The 27,375-nt window shown below is 37.8% G+C and overlaps 2 protein-coding genes across 4 annotated transcripts in view; both read right to left on the bottom strand.

Moving 5' to 3' along the window:
- Positions 1-650: 650 nt before the first annotated feature.
- LOC111231043 (RNA-binding Raly-like protein) lies at positions 651-26,139 on the bottom strand. 3 transcript variants are annotated; one of them, XM_022758001.1, is made up of 8 exons: positions 25,863-26,139; positions 7,916-7,991; positions 6,563-6,610; positions 5,599-5,792; positions 4,164-4,277; positions 3,749-3,906; positions 2,166-2,203; positions 1,337-1,421 (listed from the first exon to the last, which is right to left on the bottom strand). In XM_022758001.1, the coding sequence occupies exons 1-7, from the start codon at positions 26,116-26,118 to the stop codon at positions 2,171-2,173; spliced, it is 879 nt and encodes a 292-aa protein (XP_022613722.1). In that variant the 5' UTR covers positions 26,119-26,139; the 3' UTR covers positions 1,337-1,421; positions 2,166-2,170. The 3 variants fall into 3 exon arrangements, with proteins under 3 accessions (XP_022613721.1, XP_022613723.1, XP_022613722.1); XM_022758000.1 differs by lacking the exon at positions 2,166-2,203 and having other exon boundaries at positions 651-1,421; XM_022758002.1 differs by lacking the exons at positions 2,166-2,203; positions 25,863-26,139 and adding an exon at positions 18,498-18,608 and having other exon boundaries at positions 651-1,421.
- LOC111231206 (RNA-binding Raly-like protein) overlaps positions 26,120-27,375 on the bottom strand; it is a 35,415-nt gene continuing 34,159 nt past the window's right edge. Inside the window, exon 3 of the mRNA XM_022758245.1 lies at positions 26,120-26,163. Coding sequence (XP_022613966.1) covers positions 26,120-26,163 — 44 coding nt within the window. The remainder of the gene's footprint in view (positions 26,164-27,375) is intronic.

Below are 27,375 nucleotides of genomic sequence, written 5' to 3'. Positions count from 1 at the left end.
CAAGTATTGAGTCACACAGTAAGTTTGCAATTATGTTATGCAAAATTATCTTGCTGTAGGATGAACCCCTGAAGCAACCAGTCAGTCCTCCTTTGTTATTTGCCCTTTTCTCATCATTCTGATAACAATATGCAGCAGTACTTCCTGCAGTATAGTATTGTCCTAATAATGCATGAGGGTGCAGTAACACAATCTGTTCCAACACTGCCTTTGTGCAGACAGAGGAATTGTAAGTCATCAACAAAAGTTGGGAGACCTTTAGGAATTGTTTGCTTTAACTTTCCATGCTGCATTTACTTCCCTTGCTGCAGGCAAACTGAGTTAATCCCTGTTTTCGAAATGAATGAAATTACATAACTTTTCAATTTTTGGTGAATTTTTGTCTTTTTAACCTTGGGTGGTTTACTAGTTCCCTTTGTACCATCAAAGGTTATTCACTGGACTTGAAACTGAAATAATTGAGATGTTCTAAAACCTTTGGTTAAAAAAAAAAAAAAAAAAAAAAAAAGATTGCTGAAGTTGTTTTGCAAGCCTTAAGTTAAAGTAAGGTTTTTGTACTGAGCTAAAACACAGTCTGCAATGTTTTTTGGTTGTTTGTGAAAATGAAAGCCACAACACTCAGACACTTTTTTTTTTTTTTTTTGGGGAGGAACGTGTTTATTTCAAAAACTGTTGTCATCCATAGCTGTGACAGATGCAATGAATACAAACGATCCATAATAGCCACGTTTTTAACATGCTGATAGTAAAAAATAGTCATCTTTTGATTACCATAAAGAGATTGTAAACAGAATTTTAAAATGCATCTTATCGTGTATAACAAATGACAAACATGATATGCATACAATACTGTGTGGAGACATTGTGAATAAATTACATACTGTACATTTCAGCAAAATGTACAAATAAAGCAAATCACATAATCAAGTGTAAAAGAAAATGTGTTCCTCATACATTCATATTTAGCTCTCTGCCAGCGTTGTGGCTCAGTTACAGTTTTCAATGCACAGAAACAGAACAAACATACAGTTGCAGTACAACAGAGGAGGGCATCTCATGGTTCATCTGATTGATAACGTAATTGTATTTTTATGCACAATACAGACCATAATATATTAAGCACACAATATACTGTATTGTCCTTATTTTTCAGAACGGCAATCACTTTGAAGGGAAGTTATTGATTGCTCTTTGAAGTTGATCTTGCTGTAGTTTGGAGAATATTCATAACCAGCGTTTTCATGAAGTACACATCAGGAGTGTCATGTTCTAATGAGGCAAACAAGCAACAAACAGGTTTGAAAAACTCTTCTTTCTGCCGTCATTGCTTTCCTTTATTTCAAATACATCTCCTTGATCAAGAAGGTGTTGCTGGTATCTGTTCTCCCAACTTCATGTACTGTAGGCTTCCTTTCTCCCCACTTGAAAAAAAACAGACAGACTGCAGTGAAAATTCATTGTTACTGTCATACTGTCTTTCACAGCAAACATATGGGGAAAAGGTGGCTGCAGGTTCAGGTTAGGTAGGTGGAAAAACAGAAGAGGCATGGGGGCTGTGACTAACATTTAAAATAAACTAATGCTAAGAGCTCCTGATATTACCTGCAACCACTGACTGAGATATCCACCCGAGGACAAACAGTTCATTATGCCATCAACTTAACAATCTATCATGTTCAGAGCCGCTGAAAAAGCTTTCTGTTATCGGGCACTTGAGGACAGCGGGGAGGAAATGTCAGCCAAGAGGCAAATTAAATCTCACAGCTATTTGTTCATAAAAAGAATATCAGGGGAGATTTAAATGTCGTTTGATGGAAAGTGCGGATGAGACAGAGTCCTATCTCTGTGGCTGTTCAGACAGTCATCAGTGATAACTGCAGAGAAGCTGCCTTTCCATACGCTCCCAGACGGAGAGAATGACAGTCCATTTAGAAGAACAGAGTGGGGGATTAAACTGGAAGGTGATGAGCAGTGTTTCTCACACTCTCGCTCTGCTTAAAAGTATAGAAACAAGCTGAAGATCGTTTTGAGTTGGTGTTGCTGCTGTCTGAATTGTTGGGCATTCTTGAAATGAAATTGTTGAAAACGTATGTTGTACAGTGATTGGCTTGTTTGCTTGTAAGTAAAGAATTCTATTGTGCAAAATAGTAAGATTAAATACTGACCTTACTCAGTTGTCAATGTCTGATATGTGGTTCTCTATCTGCAATACAAGAAAAAAAATATATATTATGAGATGAATGTAGACATGACTGGGATACATTCTTGTAAGTGGAACATTAAGAAAAACATCTATATAGTTCATGCCTTTCTTCATCAGAAAATACAGATTTGGTTGTGTGACTGGATTTCCAGGCATTTCCAGCATCCATATGTTTTAATGTTCTGTAGGTGGCATCTAGTAGCATATGTCAGAGGCTGTTCAGCCATCAATTCAGGGCTTCAGATTTTTTTTCCCCATTTAAGAGAAATACCATACATGTAGGATACAAAGCATTTTAGATTTTGATCATTTCATATCATCAGGAAAGAGACCCAAGATCCATGATGTCAGTAGAGATGATGTCAAAGAAACCAAGGACTGGATTATTTTTTACCCAGAATAGCACTTCCACGTACAATGTACTAATGTCCCCTCCTCTGAGCCACATTTTACAAGTGTCCTGATTACATCCATTTAATCAGTGTAACAAACTGTTTGAGTTTGTTAAGGAGTTTAGTGTTGGAACCTTTTGTTTTGTGTTAGTGTCATTGTAGTTTTGTGGGGTGCCTCAGGGGCACACCTGGTAGAGCGCGTACTACATTGGCTCGGTGCCATGGGTTCGAGTCCGACCCGTGGCATTCACTGCATGTCATCCCCTCTCTCCCTCCATGCATTTCCTGTCTATCTCTCACTACACTGTTGAAATGTGGTTATAGTTTTATTTAGGGTTGTTATTTTTGTTATTTTGGCCTTGGCTCTCCCTGAAATTATACTGTGCTTCATGTTTGGCAATAAATCTTTGAGAATCTGAATAATATGACTCCTCGAGTTCTTTATCTAGTCTTATGCTACTCCCCTTTCCCCTAGACCAGCTTGGGGTCATAACAACTACAGACATAAAAAAAAAAATCGCTTGCAGGCATTGTATTATAACAACCAGCTCTAGTAACAGGAGAAACAGTTATTGATTGTGTATCGGGTCTAGTTAAATTAGGAGATAAATAAATGTAGTTCACACTAGGACACAATTTATCCTTTAAAGGAATAGTTGGACATTTTGGTCTTAGCTTAGCACAAAGAATGGATACATGAGGAGCAGGAAACCTGTCTCTTTCCAAATGTAATATAATCTGAATACCAGCACCTCTAAATCTCCCTAACTAATATGTTATATCTTGTTTGTTTAATCTGTACAAAAACCAAAGTGTAAAAACAACAATTTGTCTCGTTTCCAGTCTTTGTGCTAAGCTAACTGGGTCCCAGCTATAGCTTCACATTTACTGTACAGACATGAGAGTGATATCATCTCATCTAACTCTTCACCAAAAAGAAAAAGTACACAAGTGTATTTCCCAAAATGCCTGAGATTGTGATTTATTAAATAAGATGTACAGCTAACACACACACACACACACACACACACACACACACACACAAAAAAAATAACTTGACTTGGACACATTTGCATTTACTTCAGACACAAGGGAACTCAGTAACCCCACTTACTCCTTGCTGAGACTGGAAATAGTTACTTGGCCTGCTCACCATGTCGCTGGTGCCTTCATCTTCAAAGTCGTCTTCGCCGCCGTCCGTCATCTCCCCCGCCTCCACCTCGGCTGTCCCCTCTGCTTCCTCTCCACCAGAGTGGTCTGCTGCATCTCCATGGAGACATTCACACACCTCCTCTTGTTTCCTCTGTATCTCTGGCAAAAGAGAAAGAGAGACAGAGAGAGAAAGATTGGCAGTTAAGATCAGAACATAATAGATTTATTGAACTGAGCTTTTTTTCAGACAAGCTACTCTATAAGCCTTTGATATTTTCTATATCCCTTTGTCCTTTTTCCTCAAAGACTCTGCATCTTTTATTTTGATACCTAGTGAGCACTCTCTGTCTTTTCCCAGTGTATACATGCAAAGCCCTCTAGCAGACAGGCTCTCCCTCCCCTCTGTCAAATCTTACCGGCGTCAGAGCGATGTTGCCGCTCAAACTTCTCCAGCCTTCCCAACAGTGAGTCGATCTTGGTCTTGATCTGTGACAGCTCCTTTTTGATTGTTAGGAGCTGGTCTGTCTTCACTGTGAGCATACATTAATAAAGTTAAAAAAGCATAGTTAATGTGATGTTTGACAAGGAAACAGACACAGTGACAGCAGCAACAGCTGCTGCACTGCACTGCACTGCTCTGAAATGTCTTGAAGGGTAAGTTCATTGCCAGAAATGTGGCTGAGGCTCAATCAGTAAAAGGGCATGGGGAAGAAAGTTTGATATTTCACTGTCCTGCATTGTGGGGAGAATACTGATTACTATCTGTACGAGTATGAGCAGTGCAAACTATGGAACAATTGAAGAAAGGTTGATTTCATACAACATGAATCATATTTTTGTAGTTTTGGCCACCATTCTGCAACAATAACACTCTACTCACCAACTTAAACTTGTATTAATTGAGAGCAGTACAACAAACTGTGAACACCTCATAAAGTTGCTTATTCACACATCCAGCAGACACTAGCAGTGATTTATAATCAGTTTCAGATAAATATCTAACTCTTTAACTGCTAAATGTTCCACTATGTTTACCAGCTAGTCTTTGAATGACAACCCTTTGGTGCTGTGCTGGAAGCATACTGTGGGTTTATCAGAGACGGTGTTTGTTTGCTGAAAACAATGCTAAGACTGGTGAGAATGAACCAAAACATTGAAGTTGCAGCTGTAAAACCAAAACACTAAGATGAGAAATCTCACATTATACAAGGTCAGTTGAACCATTGATAATATAAAACATATTGCTGAGAGCAGCTTTAATGGCTGAAATCTTGGAATGGCAGAAAGAAGAAATCGGCTTTTGCTGTTGGCTTGTCTACTACCTGTCTACAGCTGAAACAAGTAGTCGATGAGATAACCGACAGAAAATTAATCAGCGCTGATAATCGATTAAGAGTCCATTCCCAAGAAAAAATGGCAGAAATTCACTTCTTCCAGCTTCTTTGAAGTGAAGATTTGCTGCTTTTCTTTGTTTTCTATGACTGTAAACTGGTTTTTGAGTTTGTTACCTTCATCTCAGGGAAACTGATTTTTGATGCAAAAAAACAAATGCAAGGATAAGTTGCTTTTCTTCTTCTGTCTTATATGATGGCCAATTTAACATATTTGGGTTTTATAGTTTTGGTTGGTCAAAATAAAAATTTTCACTATTGGCTCTGGAAAATTAAAATGTATTTATCTATTATACAGACTAAATGATTAATCGATTAATTAAGATAATAATTGGCTGATTAAACAATAATGAAAATGATCATTTGTTGCAGTCCTAAACAAAATAACGATCAAAACTACATAAAAAATACAGAATACAAAAACAAAAAAGTGAACTAGAGGAACAAAAAGGGAACATACATTTAGGTCCTGTGATGGAAGAGCCAGCATTGAGCGCTCGAGAGGAGGACGAGGAGGAGGAAGAAGAGGAAGAACAAGCTCTGACTGGAAAGGAGGATTTGGCTCTGCGTGTGGACGGGACAACTAGTCGTGAACGTTTGATGGGGATCACAGCCCGGGTTGGAGGCACCACACGACCGTGGTACTCAAAGAGTCTGAAGACACATGAAAAATACAGTTGTAGCAATCTCAGCAACAATAGAAATGTTACAAAGGTATTACACTGCAGAAAACATGTTTTTAAAAGAAAGGGAGAGGTAACCGAACAGCAAAGTGTGTCATCAAGTTGCTGTTTTATTTCCAGTCATTTCTGTGGTGCATTGATGTTGTTATTCGAGCAACAAGAAATGCTTACAAAGCACCTAATAGACATGCTGCAAAAGATGTCTGAAGGATGGCTGTACATATTGAACAATGCCACAACCATTCAATCAAATGCTGTTCCCTGTCGCCGATGACATATCAAATTGCTAAAATAGCAATAATGATTCAAATCTGAAGGATTGACTCTCTGGGATATTGCAAATCAGAGGAAGTAAACAAACCAATGAAAATGTCAGAAGGAAGATGCATTCTTTGCCTTGCCAGCGCAAATGACCAGCTGGGGGACTATCTGACATTCAGTACTCGCCTATGCGGATAAAAGCATCATTAGTAAGCCCAACGGAGAGGAATAAAAACCTCCCCAATATGACATTCATTATGCCTATGATAATGTAGTTACTTGGCCTCAGATGGAAATGGGGCTATTCTGCTAAAAACTCATCTTTATCTAAGTAGCTGTCTTGGAAATGGGGAGAAAGGAGGGTTTACACTGAAGGGCAAAAATCATGAGAAAAGAGATTGAAAAAGCCATATGAAAAGTTAAAACAAAGTGCAAAGACAAAGCACAGCCTGACTGTGCTGTTATTTACCATTTACATACCTGCTGTAGAAATCGTCTCTGTAATAGTCATAGTCAAACTCGTAGCCACTGGGAACATAAACGAGAATTTTAATTTTGCAGTATTAAAATTATGCGATAAAATGTGTCACACACACACACACACACACACACACACACACACACACACACACACACACACACACACACACACAGAATGATTTATTTTGAGCTGTCTGAAATAGTTCAACATTATGGGAATTATGTTTTATTGCTTTCTTGAGTTAGATGAGAAGATGCCACTCTCATGTCTGTGCTGTAAAGCTGCATCCAGCAGCCAGTTAGCCTAGCTTAGCACACAGACTGGGGAAAAAAGGGTGGAAACAACAAGCCTGGCTATGTCAACATGAACAAAATCTGCCTCTCAAGTTCACTAACTCTTTATATGTTGTTTGTTTAAAAAAAAACCTAAGTGTACAAACAGCAACAAAACAAAATTTGCCATTTTGGGGTGGGTTAGTGCTGGGTTGTTCTTTTGAGTGAGAGCAGTAACAATCTTTGTGCTAAGCTAAGTGTGGTATCAGTATTCTCATGTAACTCACTTCGGCACAATAAAACCACAACGGGTGATTTTTGCACAGATTTAATAAATTAGTTGTTGATTTATGAGCTTTAGAGGTGCTGGAAGGCAAGTTTTGCTTCCTTTGGACAAAGAGGCTAACTAACAGGCTAGCTGTTTCCCCCTGTGTCCAGTCTTTGCGCTAACTAAACAGCTGCTTGTGTACAGCTTAATTTACTCATTTTCTCATCTAACTCTCAGCAAGAAAATGAAAAAGCATATTATTGTAATTTTTTTTTTTTTTTTTACTTATCAAACAAACAATATAAAGTGTTAATTAGTGAGCTTTAGATTTTGTTCATTTCTGACAAAGCCAGGGTAGCTGTTTCCCCCAGTTTCTAGTCATTTATGCACAACATAGCTAACTGTCTCCTGGCTCCAGCTTCATATTTTGCATATAAACATGAGTAGCGTCAGTTGTCTCATGTAACTCTCAGCAAGAAAGCAAATAAGCGCATTTCCCAAAATGTTGCACTGTTTCTTGAAAAGATGAAATAAACAGCTTTTTTGTGTTGTTAAGACATTGGTCCTGCCACACTGGATTTTCTTTGTTTCCAATAAAACTCTAAAATGTCAAGAGTGAGCAAAATGTGTGATAGCAACAGACACAAAGACAGCACAGGTTGGGAAGTGGCTGTTCCTTCACAAGCACCTGGCCTGCCAGCGAGGATCATGAGCACATACTTTACAGACAGCAGAAGGTAGAGTGAGAAAAGCAGGTCAGCAAAGCAATATCCAACTGATACAGTAAAATAAGACACACATTTCACGCAGACCTGTAGAGTGACGAGAGAGGCCTCTTGGAGCCCATCTTAGGCCTGTATGGTTTTGGCTCTCCTGCCATGTTGATGTCTGGAAACAAAATGAATATCAATGTTGTGATAATGATGCATTTAGTTAGTTTGAACTAGCAAACATTAAAAAAAAATATATATATATATTGAAATGATTAATTGATAGTTAATAGTTCTGAGTAATAGTTTGAGAAAAAGCTTTTGAAGATACCAATTTGACTCTGCTAAAGCTTCATAATAGCTTTGGATAAGCTTCAGAATGTATTTTTACACATGAAGAGGAGCAGGGATTCTGTGCCTCATGTCCTACATTGGAATTGCATCAAACAGGGATCTCTTTACAGTTAGTATAGACAGGGAAAATGATGTTATGTACTCATGAGCATTTATGTATTGTTTTAGAGCAGACTTGAAAAATGTAAACCTAGTCTTTAAATCAATAATTAAAAAAAAAAATTTGCAGCCTCGTTCCACACATTGGTCCAACACACATCTATTGTCAAAATCTCCAAATAGCTTATTTTAAGAAACTGAGAACATACTTCTTTATAGCTTGACCACCACCCATTTTTCAGACTAAATTGAAGAGGAACACGTTACTCTCCATTTGAAGTGAAAAAAGTGACAAAGAAAACCACACCAAGCAGCTCTCAGTATCCCAACTGCTAATTAGAGGATTTTCTTTTGAGGGGGAAAAAAGAGTGCAAGGTGAGATTAGAGGAAGGGCGTCACTGGCAAATGCTGGAGGGCTGATTCCCTTAAATCACTTCTCACTGTCTTCTAAATTTCACATCTCGGCTGTAATGACAGATTTGTTTTTCCATCTTAGAGGAATGGATTTCATGTGGGAAACTTTCCCAGCATTCCTTTACACAGAGCTGAAATCTTTGCAGTTAAACCTGCAGATTCGCAGTCACTGAAGAGGCAGAATTTCTTACTATACAATTATCAACCTTAAACTTTTTAAAGAAAGTATGTACAATGGCCATTCACTTTGATATCAAAGCCCTTAATATTGTTCAAAAACATGAATACAGTGGTATTCATCATGATGCCCGAAGGACACAAAGTCAGTCTTTGAAGCACAAACACATTTCACTGAATAGACAGTAGAGTCGGTACAGTCTGTTCTGTTTTGACAGTTGTGTTTTGTTGACGGAGATATAACCAAGTTCAATATAATCAACAATGCTGTGACATTTGCTGAACAAAATGTACTCAAGATATACAATGGCAGATAAAATGTATAAATATTCGACTGTTTGATTTCAGCATAATTTTGTTACATGCACATAACATAAAACATTTTACAGAAACACTATTAAGCTAAAACAAAAATGGTACAAGGAACTGAAAAATGATGCTGGTGTTTAGAAACAGCCATTCATTTATTGGCAAAACTTTATTTTGTGGGTCAGTGATTTCCTAAAAAAATTCCAGACAATATGAGATCATCATATAAATTTCATATCTTGTATTGGATTTGTAAGCAGTTGTTGACCTGAGGAGTTTCCTTTGCTTCCATGTTTCAAATTGTCTATAGTCTATAGATAAATTTCACATTTGTACATATTCAGCAGACCTGCTGTGCACTGACTTTAGGTTTCTGTAGAAAATAACTGGATAATTTGCTTTATTTTTTCAGTAATAATTTGTACTAATACAAGGAAAAATAATAATTTTAAAACAGGTAAAAATCCATGTTAGCCATGCATTCATTAATGCACTGCGATTCTTGTTGCTTTAAGTAATAATATGCGATTAGAACTATGTGTTGAGTTGATTTAGTTGTTGGCCCGAAATAAACATTTCAACATGTATATTGTATTTTGGTCAGGTATGTATGTACATGTATCATTAAGCACAAAGGTTTGGGGTTTTAATCTAAGACTTTGAGTTCTGCAGGTTATTGGGTCAAAGTGATCATTAAGAAAAATGAAAAGGGTATTGCCCGTTTCTCTTGTCAATACGCAAAGTATATCTCAAACATTAGAATATTCTTATTCTAATATTAATATTCTTGTATGTATGTATGTATGTATGTATGTATGTATGTATGTATACATACATACATACATACAAGAATATATTCTTTTATATATATATATATGTGTTCAAAATTAGTCAGGAAGTATAACTTAATGGTGGTGCATAAGGAGGAGTTTATATAAAAATTTTTTGAACTGCTGTTGTTTATAAATCTTTATTCTTATGTGAAGAAACTTTACACAGTCTTGTCACAAAAGTGCTATAAAGTTTGATTTTGTTAGATTTATTAGCTGATGTTGCAAAATCATTTTGGACTAATTAAATTAATTAAGCACTTTTAAGACAACATTGTATCTTCATCAATTGAAGATTTGGATGGAACAGAAAGTTGAAGAATTATTCACAGATGGCTATGACTGAAATTATAAAAAATAAATAAATGAACAGAAAATGAATGACATTATTACACTGGAAAGTAAAAGTCTGAGCAGTTTCTTGTAACAACTAGTCAAATGTGAGGAGCTGCCTTGTTTGATATTGTTTATGACTCAGACAAAATATGACTTTGAGGTCTGTTAACTAATTACGGGATTTCATTTAACTATTAATCAACTAACCAAAAGTTAAATTAATAAACTTTAAATAAATGAACTTCTTATGGAAGTGTTTGTTAGCTGGGCCTGTCTAAGCTCCTGCAGGGTTCTGTGTGATGAGACTAAGCAGGTGAATTGAGGTAGAAACCATTGATTTATTTAGTAAGTTCATATCAGTCCACCGTGGTCCTCAAAGACACAAACGGAGAGCGGAGAGGCTGAAAAGTTTTTAAAGATTTTAAGAGCCTTGAGACAAACGAGACATTGTGCAAAATAGAACTTTAAGTCAATGTTACGATAGTGTTTTTCACCCAAGTAGAAAGACAAAAGTAAAAATGTCCTTCAAATGCATTAGCGGACTTCTGTGACTCATCTGTACACACCTCATGGCTCTTCTGATGACTGACAGCTCCTTCTACCTGCCAAGAGCCCCTCTGCGTTAAACCGAGTTGGTATCGCTGGGTTTAGTCTGTCGGCTTGTTGTCACTGCTGATGCTCAAACTCAGCTCAATCAGCCTTGAGTGCTGCTCAAGGTCATACGCAAAAACACAAACAAATATCAAACACTGCCTTCGTCACACACACACACCCAGCCTCGCGCTGACAAAAGCGGGAGAAATCCCTGTGTGGTGGATGAGTCACCTCTTCATAGCTTCAAAAAGTTGCACGGATAAAACATCAGTTTTGCATCAACTGCCCTGGGGATCACGCTGTGGCAAATGTCATGACAGGAGCTGAAGTTGAGTCAATTCGCTGAAGGCGTCGCACTGGTTGATAATGAAATCCCGAGCAGTGGTGTTAATGCACTGAGCTTGATTAATAAAATGCAAAATATTTCAGACACAGTAAACAAGATCTCTCTTTTTCTTTGTTTGTTTTCACACCTCTGGCTCACATGCACACACACGAACGCACATATACACACACACACGCACAAGCAGCTGCACCTGTGTCTGGATCTTCCAACACATTGTCTGCAGATCACCCGAGGTACTATGTTTGGAGCCCGCACCGTCTCTCCCTCTTTCTCTTTATTCCCTCTTTTCCCTCCTCACTCTCCCTAATGGACTAATGGATTGGGGATGTATCAGTAGGTCTCAGGTGCACGGGGACCGCTGTATCATTATCATTAGGCTGGAGGAAGATGTGAGGAATGGTTCACATTGTAAAGTCTGCTCTCCTCTGGTCCCCTGCTAGGGTCATTAAAGAGAGAGCCGAGCAGTAGAAAGCAAAGTAAAATGAAGACTGCCACCTCACAACACCCCCAACCCCCGACAGACACACACCGAGCATCTGATTAATTACAGTCATTATACTAATCATACACAAAAATGGCATGAATGTGTGTATGTGCGTGTGTATGTTTGTATGTTTCCAGACTGAGTTGTTTAAGTGTGTAACCATAAAAAAAGTTGAGGCTGGAGATAGGGGAGATAGAGATTGTGTTGCTAAGCAATAGCCACTTAGGACTTGATTGATACTGTAAACTGTATGCAGCATTGCACTGAGAGGGAATATAAAAAGCGACTTCATGTTGAAGCCATTATGAGCGAGATGGCCGTGGCAGAATAACATCAAGACAAATTGACAGACTACATAAAAAGTCAGGCACAGATAGTGTAAAACCACTGGCCTTCCGCTTGACTCCTGAGAGGCTGTTCTTGTTCAGCGCTGGTTAAAATGTTATAGCTGCTAATGAGACAATGTTGTCAAGCTGTATTTGCACAAGACTCTTAACACCTGACTGCAATGTGCCAATAAGAAGGTTAAAGTTTTTACTGGCACAGCTCCACAGACCGAGCTTATGTATGCCAATATGAAATAAGAAAGAAGTATTACTTTATATGCAGTTCAGTGGACACAATCATATTGACAAAAATAAAACACTTTATAATACAGCCAGAGATTTATTTTATGAATATGGTACCAATAGAATATTTACTGGTTCCGACTGGTACTTGAAGACAAGACTCTGTGGATAAGGGAGTAACAAATGGGACTTTTAGAGGAAGGGAGAAATATATTGTACTACACTGGGTATCGTTGAGGTACAGTTCTGGACACAAGCCTTTCCCTTAGGGAAAAACTGTTAAAAAAGTTGGTTCTTACTGTGTAATTTAAGGGTAAAAAGAAAAAGAAAGACAGAAAAAGAAATAAAACAAACAAGATTGGTAATTTAAATTCTAATCCTTAATATCAATCCTAAATATAAATCCTGGTTGATTTGGCAACATCTGTGGTTCATGTTGGTTATAGAAAATGCACTATAGTACTAAAAATTTTCAGAATGCAAACAGCCCTTGAGTGGCTACTTGGTCACAAACGCAACTGGTGAATCTGGTTACAGATTTACATGGACTGAGAAGATCCATCACAACTTTTTTTCTTAGCATAAGAAAGGTGGGTTTCACCAGTAACATGAAAAATCGCTATAAAAAACATTAAATGGCTATTGCTTTAAAAATGTATCAGCCATGGGGTTTCATGCAGAATAATGCAAATCTTAAAGCTGCATTATTTCATCTTTTATTTTTATTATTATCATTATCAACTTATAACAGTGCTGTTATAGCAGATATGTTAGCAAATAATATAGTAGGCTATATAATAAGTTTACTCACTTGCTGTTTTGGCTCCATCAGCTCCTGAGGGAAACATCTAGCTCTAATGTGATAATGCTCTGTGGGTTTATCACCATAAGAAACCTCTTTCATGTAACACTTAGACATTTAATCAGCTGCTAATATAATAATATCAATTAGTGAAGCTTGGAGGATTGTAAGGATTCTAATATTAATAAGGTTAGGTTTAAGGTTTTCCATTTCGATCAATAATAAAAACGTTGTAGTTTTCTGTCTATTCAAAACCTGGGTTACAAAGTGCTTCACAGATCCAAAAAATATGATAAAAAGCATTTGAGTAAATATTCACATCAAAGTCAAGGAAAAAAAAAATTGAAAAATAACAAATTGGGGCAAAGAAGCATTAAAACCCTTTAAAAATTAAAGATAGGTCTTGAAATGACATATTATACCAGAGAAATATCTTTTATTCATATAGTGGCATTAATTTCAGCTATTTCTTCCAGCATGAAGCAGGACTTCTCTGCAACAGAGCACTATAAAACCTTCTCACAGGTTGTTTTTTTTTTTTTGCTTATTCTTGCACAATCTAGTCTAGCAGCTTTAAAATCACAGTCTCAGAGGTCAAAGGAGGGTTTTTCCACTGTCTCCCCTCATCTATGTACAAGATGAAAGCATCAATCGCAGGCTTTGCATGACCCCGTTTTTTATTTTAACTGAGCATTTCTTACAGCAAGGATGTGGCTGAGTTCACTAACAGTTTTATCCATCTACACTGCAAGAATACAATCATCACTACCTCAGGGCCCTCTCAGTTTGTCTTCATTCATATTAATGAAGCTACCAAATTACCTGTGAGTGTGTTGCTGTGTTAGTGCATGTGTGTGTCTATTTTAGTTAGATATAGACGCCTCAGCTCAGCCTGCCCTTGAGCTCTTCATCTCTGGTGGTGTGGAGCCATTTTAACTGGACTGGGAACAGACAATGACAGTCATGGCACACACGCAAGCACACACACATGCACGCGCACACACACAAATTTGAATTACAGTCACTGTGATGGTCTTGATTTGAAAAGGAAAAAGCAGCTTAATGAGTGTATAGCCCTTGTGCTGCATCTATTTAGCCATGCACAAGCTGAATGATAGTGTATTAGCAAGTTTCCTCTTGACTGGGGTTATTCCCATAGGTAACAATACATTAGAAAAGACTTTACAAAGCAACTGGGCCTTTTAACCCCGTCTTCCTTAATCTATGGCTCTTAGGAAATGTGTAATGGGAATAATTGGGAAGTAAGTGGCAGCACATTTCCTCCCTGAACTAATGCCTAAACATAATCTTTTGGCAGGCAAACCATCACTTCTGCCACATAAACTCCATCTCTGCTGCTGCACGCATCCCCTGAGCAGGTGAGCGGTATTTGATTAAGAGATCATCCAGGTACCTGTGTGAATACAAATGTGCGACTAAGAGACATCCTGCATGACAGCGGTCGCAGATTCAATCTACGCTGTGTTCTTTCACCCTGTAAATCTGACAGGGAAGACTTGAATAATCTCTGATCTTGGCTCAAGGGCACAGGCGGCTTCCTGTTTTTATTACACCTGAGAGCGTGTTTTCCTCGAGCAGAGCAGGGTGAGTGACAGGTCGAGAAAGCACACACCCTGCGACACCACTGTGTGTCTGGGTATATGCAAGTATGCACTAATGTGTGTACGCTCATTATCTTGAGGTCATTGTTATCTTGATGACTCACAATGCAATTATACCTACTAACAATGCATTTACACATATAGGAACTACAGATATATGGTAATTATGGATAGTCTGACAATAACGCGTTTTTATGTAAGGGCAAAACTATGGGATGTTTCAATAAAGAAATCTTCCTCTTACAAATGAAAAGTTCAACATATAAGCAGTAAAATCTGAAGCCAGTCTCCAAAGGGAAACTGTAACTATGACGTAGACTAAATTCATCCTTTGCACAAAAGGTGTCTAGTTCTTCGCTACCCTAAGTGGGACTAATTTGCCATGAATTCTAGGTAAATTAAGATTATATTCAAACTAAAAACTAACAACAACTAAATGAGAAACCACATCATAATGCTCAGCTCCGTTCACTCAACAGTTAACGGCATGAAATTCAACATTAGCATAAAATCTCTACGCAGTGCAGACCTGTTCTGCTGTGGCTTCTTAATGAGGCAGGGCTCGGTACTTGTGCTGACTCGTCAACAGTTTTCATGGACAAACAAAAAAAATAAAAATGTCCTCATTGCTGTGCATTTTGTAACAGGTTACTGTGTTTTCTGAAAACCTCTTTTTGGTTGCTCCATAGCGTAGTGAAGCTTTTTTGTCATGTGGTGCCACTGCACAGCAGGTGTCACTGTTTGTTACCATGGAGACACTGTTAGCCTAGTGGTGGGGTGGCTAAATTTGTAGGCTTACAAACAGTCAACCTAAAGACAGCCTGCAGCAAATGTCAGTCAACGTCACACATTCAGGATGAAGTTCTCACAGTGTGACTGCTGCTGTGACATCTGTCTATAAACCAACCAACTATCACAATTAGAATAACAGTCGCCAGGGCAACATGTCTTAAATGCCATTTTGAATAAAGTTTAGGAGAAAAAAAAAAAAAAAAACTCTTGCATGCATGCAAACCAAGCTGATGGAAGTGAAAACCTGCAAGGCTACATTTTGAAAACATGAGCAAAATTATGATGTGCTTTTTTTTTTTTTTTACTACTATCTGATATTTTAGAGACCAAACAATTAAATAACATCAAGAAAATAAATGGCATAATCAATAATGAACATAATTGTTGAGATATCTAGAATTCACACTTCAGATAGACAAAACTGAATTGTAGACATCTTTAATTAGATTCTCTATACAACGCAATGGTTCAGTCTTACCAGTAAGAATGTAAATTGAGATAATTTATATTTGAATTTTGACAACTCAAAATGTGATTAGAGATATTGAGTCAAAGTTTTCACTAGTCCAAAAATGAACTGTGTGAATAATTTAAATCTTATATACACTGTAGGTTGAAACCATTTACCATTTACACAGGGAGCAAACTATCACCCTGCGAGCCTCCAGACCTCACTGACAGCTACTCAAATTACTGTGTCAACTCTCTCTGAGCTACATGGCCCTATCTAAAGTCTATCATGTCCCGACTGATTCCAATCAGGACGAGCACCTCGAGGCTGTAACAGTTTTTGTTATGGCTGGGACGTGGATTAATTACTTGACGGCCTGTCCTTCCTTAATGAATTCCTTGTACTTTGCTCTTTCGCCCTCTTGAGGAAAATAGTTAGTTGGCAGCACATACATTTTGGCAGCTCATCCCCAAGCTCCTGAGCATCTGATAAAACTATTTTCATTAGACCTGCTGAGCTATGGTTCATTAAGGAGAACGTGATGTGGAATTGCTAAATTTTCAGCTTGGCTGGAGTCAGCATGACGTACTGGGAATACAACTATTAGAAGGTGAACGTTCTTAAATCCAAAGACACAAACCAGCAGCACAGAAGCTAAAATTTTGATGCCGCATTTGTGGTTCATCCCAACATTGGTTCATGTTGATTTTTGCATTAAATAATAATGAGCATATTGCCATAGCCTGAGGTAAAGATAATTTAGTCTTTCATCTCTCCTGAGTTGATAATGCACTTTTCCTCCTTTTCTGTTTTGGTATCTTTTCTTCTGATGTAAGTTTGTTGCTTTTAAGTGAAACGCTTTGAAGCATCTTAACCCCTGGAGCTGGTCCATCACTTCCACCTAACCACACGATTGCTAATCTGTGCAAGCAGCTGGAAAACAAACGGGCAGCTGCCACCTGCCAGAAACTACTTGTACATCTGTCTACTCATTCATGGGCTGACTGTGGAAACACTGAGAATCATACATGGCAGGGAGTTACAACTGGAAAAAAAATAAATCACATTCCACCTCACACATCTGGCCTGTGTTACCCATCACTGGCCGCAGACTCTTTTGCGTAGACCTGAGACAGTTGGCTGATTAGTCACTTAGTCAATTCACAGAAAATATTTTGATATTTGACGACACCTGTGGGTCATGACCCCAGAAAAAGGTCACAATGAAATCTAACGAGTCATGAGAAGATGAACAGGATTGGAAATTCATTTACCCAGAGATGCTAACCATGCCAAAAAATCTTTCCACCAGCACTCTGCTTCACAGGTGCACACACACACCTGGAGTGGCCATGTGCAATCAACCACTGAGCAGCCCCACAAAAAGCAATCAGGAGAGACATACAGCACCTTGCTCACAGGCACCTCTGCAGTGCTTTCTGAACATGCAACTTTTCCACTCTCAAGACAGCCACTCTAATTTTCAAATGAGTGTAGTCTCTAAATAGATTAAAATACATGTTTAGCCGTTTAGGCAGCACTCTCCTGCCTGTGATCAAGTCACAGTGAAAAAGGAGTCTTTCACACACTTCCTGTAAAGAGGATGAAAAAGGATTTATGTTGTCTGAAATCATAAACTATTACTATATTAGCATGGCATATTAATGAGTATCCTGCATGATTGGCAGGGCTGCAACTACAATTTCCATTACTTATTAATCCACCCTAAAATGTCACAAAATTGTTAAAAAAAAAAAAAAAGAAAAAAAGAAAAAAAAAAAAACGCCTATTTCAATCCACCACAGCCCAGGGAGATGTATTCAAATGTCTAGTTTTTGTTCAACCAAGAGTCCAAAACCCTCAGATATTCAGAATAAATTCATGTATGATGAAGAAAAGCATTAAGTCCTCACATGTGAAAAACTGGAACCAGCATATATTGTGGCATTTTTGCTTGAAAAAAATGACTTAAATTACTGATGAATCCATTATCAAAAAGAAGTTGATTCATTTTCTGATTAATTGTTGTAACTCCGTTGATTCGCCTTTTACGGTAGAATAAGGATTACTTTTATTTCCTTGAAATTTCCCATTTACATGCAATTGCTGACACATACTGGGCAACGGGAAAAGAAGCACAATGAAGGGGACGAAGACTTCATTAAAATGACAGACATCAGAAAACCACCAGCACTGCAAGTAGTATATGTAGCTAATTTAACAATTATCGGCCAGTTTCTCGGTAATTAGAGAGTCTCCGCTCGACAAAGACAAAAAATGTGTTTAAGCCATCTCATCTAAGTTAAGGGTGAAGTGAAGCAGACCTCAAGAAGCTCCCGAATTGATCAACTTTTAATCATTTACTCAACGTTAAAACACCGAAATGACTGACAGGGTTTCCCATCGTCCTATACAACAGTATGAAGCCAAATGTCAGAACTGACGGTTTTAACTTCAGCGACATAAACTCCTCTGTCCTCAATGATTGACGCCTCTGATACTCACATCTCTGGTTGCGACGCCTGCCTTTGTACATGGTCATGACGAGCGGGAAAAGACGGGAGATGCTCTGCTGTGGCCGACACGACTTCGCTTTTCCTTTTCGCTGTCTCTGTTTTCTCCTTCCTAAAACTAGACAGACTGCCGGTGCACTTCCAGCTTCAGACTAACAGCCGTGCCGCCTCAGACCATACCATTTGTCAAACTATTCCAGGGGGAACTCTCGCCTCAAATACTCCACTCAGCTCCAGCGGCAGGAGCACAAGTTAAACCAACAATCCCCCTTTTTCCGTTTGTGTCGCACAGATTAGTGGAAGATAAATGACAAGATTATGATTCTTTATGGATGACAGCAAAATACTGACATCCCAAAAGACTCCCTGTCCCTTTACATGCAACAATGGCATTTAAGTGGCTATAAAATGTAGCACAAAAAGCAAAAAGTATGTTTACTGTTAAAGAAAATATGAAACAAACAGTTTGCTTTTACAATATTATTAATATATAGTGCAAGTTGTACACAGGGCCGTAGCCAGCATTTTAGTGTCCACCTCCCCTCATGTGTGGGGTGGGCGAGGTGAGGGGGACTCATAAATATTTTAATAGTTTCAATTTTTCCTGTTTAACTTGTTCAGTCACCTATTCATTTAGACAATCTTTTGCCTGTCTGGAGGCAAAACCCCTTGAGGAAATACATACATTTTTAATTACTTAATTTACTGGCCTACAAGATAGAGGAATCTGCCAGTGAAATACCATCATGTGTATGGCTACAACTAACCTTTTTTTTCATTATCGATTAATCAAATTTGCTTAATCAAGATCCTGCAAACTGTTGCTGGATTAAGTTATAAACAATTGACTAATCATTCCAGCTCTGATTAAAAAAAGTGAAATTAACAGGAAAAGTACATGACTACAGTGTCCTCAGTAATAATGCAGCTACAGTACCACCATTTTTATTTTCCTTTTCTTTAACTTTTAAAATGATCATTCCAGTACACTGAAAACAATGCACCTGGTGCTTCTGCATAATTGCATGTTGCATGTCAAATAAAGTAAACTAAACTAAACAGGAGTGGTTGTACATTTTATATTGTATATGTAGTGTGCTTGAAAAAGCCTGAAAGCTGTACATTACCATACACAATAAATGTAAACTAATGTCATGACTACATTTATGTTATATGTTCAAACATACTGTAAACAAACTAATTTACAGTGACATTGACTTAAAGTAGTATTCACTGATTTTTTTTGCCACTTGGGGGCAGCACTACAAACTGTAAACACAACATTAACATTAAACTTTCAGCGTCGATATTGTGAAAATGTTAGCAAACACTTACCCGTGTAGCTCCCCAGCAGTTACAAAGCAACATTAGCATTTATTGAGTCATGTGTCTTTCCACCTGAGTCTAGTTTTTCTTTTTTTTTTTTTAGCTCTGTTTGGCTCTCCCTCTTTAGCTGCTAAATGCTCCACCATATTCTGCAGCTAGTCTCTTACTTTGTCTGTGTACTGTTTGGGGAAAATTAACAAACAAACCTAATCAAGAGTGTCATAAGTCAATGGCTCTCATTTGATATTCAAGGTCCATCTTAGAAAATACATCCTGCTTTTTCTTCCATTTAAACCTGCAGAAAAATCCTGTTTTAACTCACCCATCAAACAACGTGCTTTCATCCATTGCTAGGGCCAATCAGCTTCTCATTGCCACTGTCTGCCACCATTCAGTTTTTTTTCTTTGTTTTTAATTTAATTTAAAGTGGATAGGCTGTGGACTTAAGAGACAGATTGAAAAAGCAGAGCGCCCAGGGGGGGAAACAGCCTAATGATTCCCCAGCTGTTGCAGCATTTGGGTTCTGTTATAGATGAAGCCTTGTAATTGTAACAGCTAATTACACTGACAAGGGGTTTGCAGCTGTCTCGCACACCGCATGACGTCTTAATCATCCTCCAGCTTCTCAGAAAGAAAAGACAAGAAACTAAAATCTCATGAAAGATGGAGGCTGACTATTAAGGATTCATGGCTTCAAGGGCAGTCACTTGAAATTAAATGCCTCAACTATTGTCTCATTTGTGACATGTTTGGACATCTTGGACATTTAAACATCTCTTATTGTTTGACGTGAGTAGTGAAAAATGGTGCAACACAAAAACGATTCTCTATCTGCTTGTGCTTTTTGGTTTTGTTCAAGAAGGTTATTCCAGGTTAATTTGGAACAAATTTGATAGCTCATCTTAACCACCACCATGAGTGGCAGAAGAAGCATAGCCACTGTCATATCTTCAAACAAAGCAGACCATGTGTCATCAGTTTGCAAGTTGCTGCAGTAAACCCAAAGACATTCACAGAAAATGTCACTATTCACGGCCTAAAATGACTCATAAATGTAAAAAATGTGATTGCATATTCTGCAGACGATCCCTGCATGAGCTTGACAACTGGGGATGCAAATGAATCATACATGCTGAGGGACAAATTTGATGTTGTCGCCCTCACTGCTATTCTCTCAGCACCATCTAGTGTTCATGCAGGTGGAAAATTCATGAATGTATAAGCAAAGAGGCAAAAAAAAATGTCTGGCAGTCAAAGCTCCAGTTAATATTTCAGCTTTGATTTTAATACATTGTACAATAATTGAATTATCAAAATTTAATCAACCATATTCATTTCTGTATTGATTTCATTTCTCAATTGTAACTTTTCATCGTTACTTACTTACTCTCTTGTTTTAATGCTATGGAGCACAAGTAAATTAAACTAAAACAGTCTCTGAGAAATGGTTTTGTGTGGTGATTTTCAGATTGGGGTTTTGACAAGTAGATCTGCAAACAGATGGTTACCTGTGACGTGAAATACAGACACTTTTCCCAACAACAACTGTCTCAAACATAGAAACAAAATGTCCAGACATTTTTCAAACCTCACCATCAAGGATTTAACAGAGAATCTAACAGCTTTATCTACCTAATACCACGAAGCAAAACCTTAAAACACCTTGGATTTATTATAGTGTTCTGCAGTAAGTATTTCAACCACAGAGAGGCACTCAAAGACCAAACCAGACAGCAGTCACACATGAAAGCTCTTACACATTATGAACTCAAGATAATGGCAGAGCAGATACGATCAAACCAAGCAGCGATTTAAAAAATGAACCTTAAGATATCAATACATCTATGTCCAAATTTTATCCACAAAAGCAGAAAGTAGGCGGAGAAATGCTGAGCTGGTAAAACGGGGATGAAACTCACCCCTGCGCTCTTCATCACCAGCACACATCCTCTTTAAGATCTAAGTAGCTGCTGTCTCAGGCCAACCACCAGTGTGATTGAATGTCACTTTTATTTGCATGAACTACTTAAAGTCATTGTGTCTGCATTCACGTCCAAAGGAATTAAGTTGAGTAAAGTAATCGCTGGAGCTTCAGTATCTCACGGCTATTAAATCTACTCAAGCGTGCTCGCTGCATACGCAGGTCATTACAGGTTTGAATATGACCTCATGACCGTCCTGTCACATGTTATACCTTTACACAATCGCCCTTCATGTCGCTCCTCACTGGGGATTTTAATAAAAGAGCAATGTGTATGAGAAGATATCAAGAATTCATATCTCGTGCAGACTGCTCCTACCTCTGGCAACGAGATCCAGAGTCTAATCAAATATAAAGTCCATGTTTAAAAGATTAGACATAAGGGTTAAATTTCACAGTGGCAGCAGAATAAAAGCAGAGAAGATCATTTCCAAAGCAGAGACGTTACTGTAGACACCTATGGTATACCTCTGACATTTACAGTGCATTGTTAATATATTGAATTTATTATGTGTCCACAGATGCTCAGTGTTTACAGGGACACTGAGCAGCCTGTGGAGCTGCAATATGCCACGCTATGCAAAGGAATACTTCACTTTGCAAACCGTGCCCTATTTGATTTTAGCTTTGCCTTTGTTCATGAGACACGTGTTTACCTGAGATCTTCTCAGCTACATGCCCTTAATACAACCTTCATTTCTCTTTGGAAAAAAAAATACAACTGTGTAGCTGTTGTGTTTTTAGGATATGTAACTGTGTTCTGGTTTGTCAGTGTGCATAACAATGAGATGAGCTTCTTTAAGTGGATGCAATGATGCAGACAGGACAAAACAGATGGTACATGTGAACATGTGTTGACAACAGCGTGAATATCTGTGGTGTGTTTTATAAATGTGATTCGTTTGTCTTCTTAGCAATTAGGTCATATGAATGAGCAGCCTCAATGTCAAACGGCTTTTTTTTTTTCAGGGGTCCAACTCTAATTCTTATTTCTGGCTGTCATTTATAACTAAGCACTTTGTTTACACTGGGGTAAAGACCTTTAATGCCTCTTTAAAAAGTGACAGTTAAAGGAGCAGGTCTAACATAGCGGGAAATATGCTTTCTTTCTTCAGTATGAGATGAGAAGACTCTCATCTCTGTAGGTTTATTATCAAACTAGAGCCAGCAGCCAGTAAGCTTAGCTTAGCACAAAGACAGGGGGAAACAGCTAGCCTGGCTTTCTCCAACATTTAAAATCTGCCCCGCACCTTTGAAGCTCACTAATTAACATGTTACATCTTGTTTTGTTAGGTTTATGGTTTATGGTACTGTTGTGGTTTTAATGGGAGTTGTGTGCTGCAGCTATCCAAAACTTTCTGTCTGTATGCTAAACTAATCTAATCACATCCTGGATCAAATTTAGCGTACAGACATACGAGTGGTATCGATTGTCTCATCTAACTCCTTGCAAAAAAGTAACTGTTCCTTTAAAGAAGAGTTCCAATTTATTACAACACGGGTCTTGCTTTAATAATCTCAGCCATTGTTACCATTTCTTATGATAACATCATACTCAAAGTAAATGCTGATATCTGGAAGCAAGGCAACAGTAAACAAAGTCTGACAGGTAAAAAAAAAAACAAGCAGTCAGAGGCTCCAGTAGGTTGTAAACAAAGATCATCTACTATTGTCTCACTCTGACATTTCTGGAGAAATATCAAAAAAGACATTTAGTTGCCAGAAGAAGTGAAAAATGTTACACCAGAGAAACTAAAAAATCTCTACATGCTTGTGCTTTTGAGTTTTATTTAGGAAGGTTATTCCAGGTTCATCCTCCTCCTCCTCCTCCTCCTCACAAGGTTTTAAAAAAGCCAACAGATCAGCTAGATTTTTTCAGACCACTTTATTCAGAGGAGAATTCTAAAGTTAGCCCAACTGAAATGTGAGTAGTAATCCCTCATTGAACAGGAAAAGTATCTGAGAAAAACTACAGCAAAAACTGTGGGTCAAAATTGAACCACGGAACCAGGAGGTCAGTCGGTAAAACGGCCAGATTGGGTAACAATTTAACTGTCAGCCTTTATTTTTCTTCAATATAAGTTTGGTTTATTCGGAGGTTTATTAAAAACCTGTATGATTGCTAATATATTTTGTCTATATTTTTTACTAATGTTGCCAGGTTTCCAGAAATTAACTCTGTGAGTACACAGTTATTATTACCAGTAGAAATCATTGCCAAAATAAAAAAAAAAAAACACCCGTTGGCTCAGGCCTGTCTCATTTCCACTAGTATCAGTCATAAATTTCTACACTAATACAATAATAGTTCTTGAGTCATGTAAGTATACAGCAAATCACTGTGAACACAACTCATCCTTGCAGTTTTAGCACTGCCATATGTAATTTCACAGCCAAAAATGCATGAAACTGGGCAAACGCAGGGTGGAATTACAGATGTGACCCTGCAGCGCTCTTATTCATATTTAATGAGAAAGCAGGGCTTGGGGAGGACTTTTATTTTCTATGGAGGAGACTCTGAACTAATCAATAAGTAATATAAGGAAGATTTACAGGGATCCACTGAACGTCCATGAGGACTGAGCTCTTTATGTTTCCGCCTTGTTGCTATCTGTCTGTCGTCCCACTTTCGCCTCGTCTTCTCTGTCTTATCTTTATGTTCAAGCTCTCCTCGCGTCCTCGCCGCAGCCTGGCTGTGTTTAACTACTAGAAATTAATTCTCTATCGGAGCATCTTCACACTGGCGACACCTCTCTGTTTCAGAATTATTTTAAGGTTTTACTGATCAAACTTCCTTGCCAACAATATATGTCACAGAAGTTTTGACAACAAACAATACAAGCCAGATGTTAACTTCAGGTCTCACAGGAAATTATGATTCGAAACAAGAGGTCGACTATTTGACAACAAGAGCTTGAAATAACATGCTTGAAGGTCTCAGGCTAACTAAATCTGTATCAGATTTCCAATCTTAAACCTCATTTAATATTGGATTGCCTTTATAAAATGATCTTTTATTATTGGTATTGATCCTTGTTTTATGCCTCTTGTCTTATTTTTTATATTTATTTCTTGTTTTGTTTTATTGATTTTGCAGTAAATTGTGTGTTTTATATGCAGTGCTTTGTTTTGTAATGAGGTTTAGAAAAATATCATAGATAAAGGTTTTTATTATTGCAATGATCATATTACACTTTCGATCTACCTGTGTAGATGTTACATGTAGGTGTCTCGATAACACTATAGCACTTAGCGCTGACGCTTACAGCACGTAAATGATTGTGTCAGCATTACAGATAGATAAAAATGTAAGGTATAGGTAGAAGATAAAATGGAAAGGAATAAAGAGATAAAAACTTTTTTATAAGGGACAGTATTTTCTTAATTACTGGGTACTCTTTCAATAATTACAGGGTACAGTGATGTACAGTGATAGTCTGTGTTGTTACTGGGTATTGGGTATTTCAATTAATTAGTTGTGGTATAATTTCTGTTGTTGTCAGGCTAAGCATGAGATAAAGAACATCACTTTATCTACGAAAATATTTTATGTGCATGTTTTAACAATGATAATAAAATGTAGTAATTATAATAGAGATAATGATAATATTTTTGTCAGGGTGGATGAAAGTAGTAATACCACATGTATTTATCTGTGTTAAAACCAAAAGCAATAATTATGTATAATGTTTAATATATAATGGAGTGTTTTATTGTTTTATTACTGGTTTATTAATATTGATGCATTAATGTCAGCAGGCCTTAAATGTTGAGGTGGAGNTATATATATATATATATATATAGTGATGGTTACTTTTAAGCGAAGACAGTGGAAATGTCGCAGCAAGCTCCCTTATCATAGTGTTGGTTTGGAATATGTGGGCTGTACAATAAACCAGCCCTTCGTTCAACCCTTTTACCCTGACAGTACACTGTAGTTTCCAGTGTGGTGCCTCTTATGTTCTTATTATTTGAACTGTAATTTGTGGGCTGTAATGTCTTAACAATGCATGAATCAGAACATGATGCATAATATTTGATCAGCATTACCTAGTGATTGTCCGGCGATGACCCTAGCGTTCTCTCCGGCCACGGCTGCCCTGGCGTTCCTCTCACTGGCGTACTGAACGAAGGCGTAGCCCTTGTGCACCGAGCATCCCACAATCTTCCCATATTTGGCGAAGATGGCCTCGATGTCGGCCTTGGTCACCACAGCTGTGTTGAGGTTGCCGATAAATACGCGGGAGTTGAGGGAGCGCGGGTCATTCTTGTTGGTCACGTTGCTGGTCTGGGTCTTCCCAGTCATCCTAGTAGTCCTGCAGCACTGCCTGCTGGGAGACACAGTTGGACACTGCTCAGGAAGCCAGGAAGGTTAGAGGTTACTTTCAGAACACTTAACGGCGAGCACCAGTGGGATGTAAACATTTATCTGAGCTGAAAGCTTATGTTGTAGGTATGTTGTAGGCTCATGGTGTATGTCAGGGGTCAGCAATTAGCTTCATCTGTGGGCCAGTTTTTTTCAGTATTGCTTAATGGGGGGGCAATTTTACAGACAACGTGGAGACGCAGCTGTGTATCTTGACATCTTTTTCTTAGAAGATTTTGTTTTTGAGTATTTTATTGTTGTCATTTTTAGAGCCCGACCGATATTGGATTTTTGGGGCCGANGGTCAGCAATTAGCTTCATCTGTGGGCCAGTTTTTTTCAGTATTGCTTAATGGGGGGGCAATTTTACAGACAACGTGGAGACGCAGCTGTGTATCTTGACATCTTTTTCTTAGAAGATTTTGTTTTTGAGTATTTTATTGTTGTCATTTTTAGAGCCCGACCGATATTGGATTTTTGGGGCCGATGCCGACCCCGATATTAGGGAGTAAAAAAATTCAGATATCGATATATTGCCCAAAATATATATATACAGTATGAACACGCAGGATATTTTACAGTTAACAATAAACTTTATTGTTCAAAATGACAAAAATACTGAAATGGTAAACTTCAGCGGAAATTAAATAAAATAAATTAAAATATATAAAAACAAATAACCAAAACATAAGAACAAGTATGTATGTATATATATATATATATATATATATTTAACTTGAATGAAACATGCTGCCTATACAACTTGACTTGGCCCGAGCATTTCCACTGCATTATTGCTTCTTAATAAAAGAATTCATATCAGCGCATATCGGAGAATATGTGTGCCGATATCGATGTGTCTGTGATAAAATCGGCTGACCGATAAATCAGTCGGGCTCTAGTTGTTTTAATATTTTATCCAAAGACAGATGTCATTTTACCCTTAAGAGTCCCAGCAGCTTGTGTTAATACTCATTCAGCCAAAAAATGACTCATGTAGGAAAATGTATGTTTTATGATGCTCCATGAGGCTTTTAATGAAATCCCTGTTGCCACCTATTTGTGTTTAAGATGCAAATCACTGATTACAATCAAATGTTACAAAGTCATGTTTATTGGGATTTACAGGAGCCTTGTATTTACATCATGTTACCTGCACCAACTATAAAATATTTCAGGTGGAGAGCCAGATTTTTTT

This window comes from Seriola dumerili, unplaced genomic scaffold (assembly GCF_002260705.1).
Source record: "Seriola dumerili isolate Sdu_G_001 unplaced genomic scaffold, Sdu_1.0 BDQW01000291.1, whole genome shotgun sequence".
Classification (NCBI taxonomy): domain Eukaryota; kingdom Metazoa; phylum Chordata; class Actinopteri; order Carangiformes; family Carangidae; genus Seriola; species Seriola dumerili.
The sequence above is the reverse complement of the archived record's forward strand: the minus strand, read 5'-3'. Positions and strand labels throughout refer to the sequence as shown.

Excerpts from the sequence above, each read along its gene's own strand:
- LOC111231043 (XM_022758000.1), bottom strand. The coding sequence starts at position 26,118 with ATGACTGGGAAGACCCAGACCAGCAACGTGACCAACAAGAATGACCCG. Across the intron at positions 7,992-25,862 it reads CATCGCCGGACAATCACTAG|ACATCAACATGGCAGGAGAG; the intron begins GTAATGCTGATC and ends TTTTGTTTCCAG. Across the intron at positions 5,793-6,562 it reads AGAGACGATTTCTACAGCAG|ACTCTTTGAGTACCACGGTC; the intron begins GTATGTAAATGG and ends ATGTGTCTTCAG.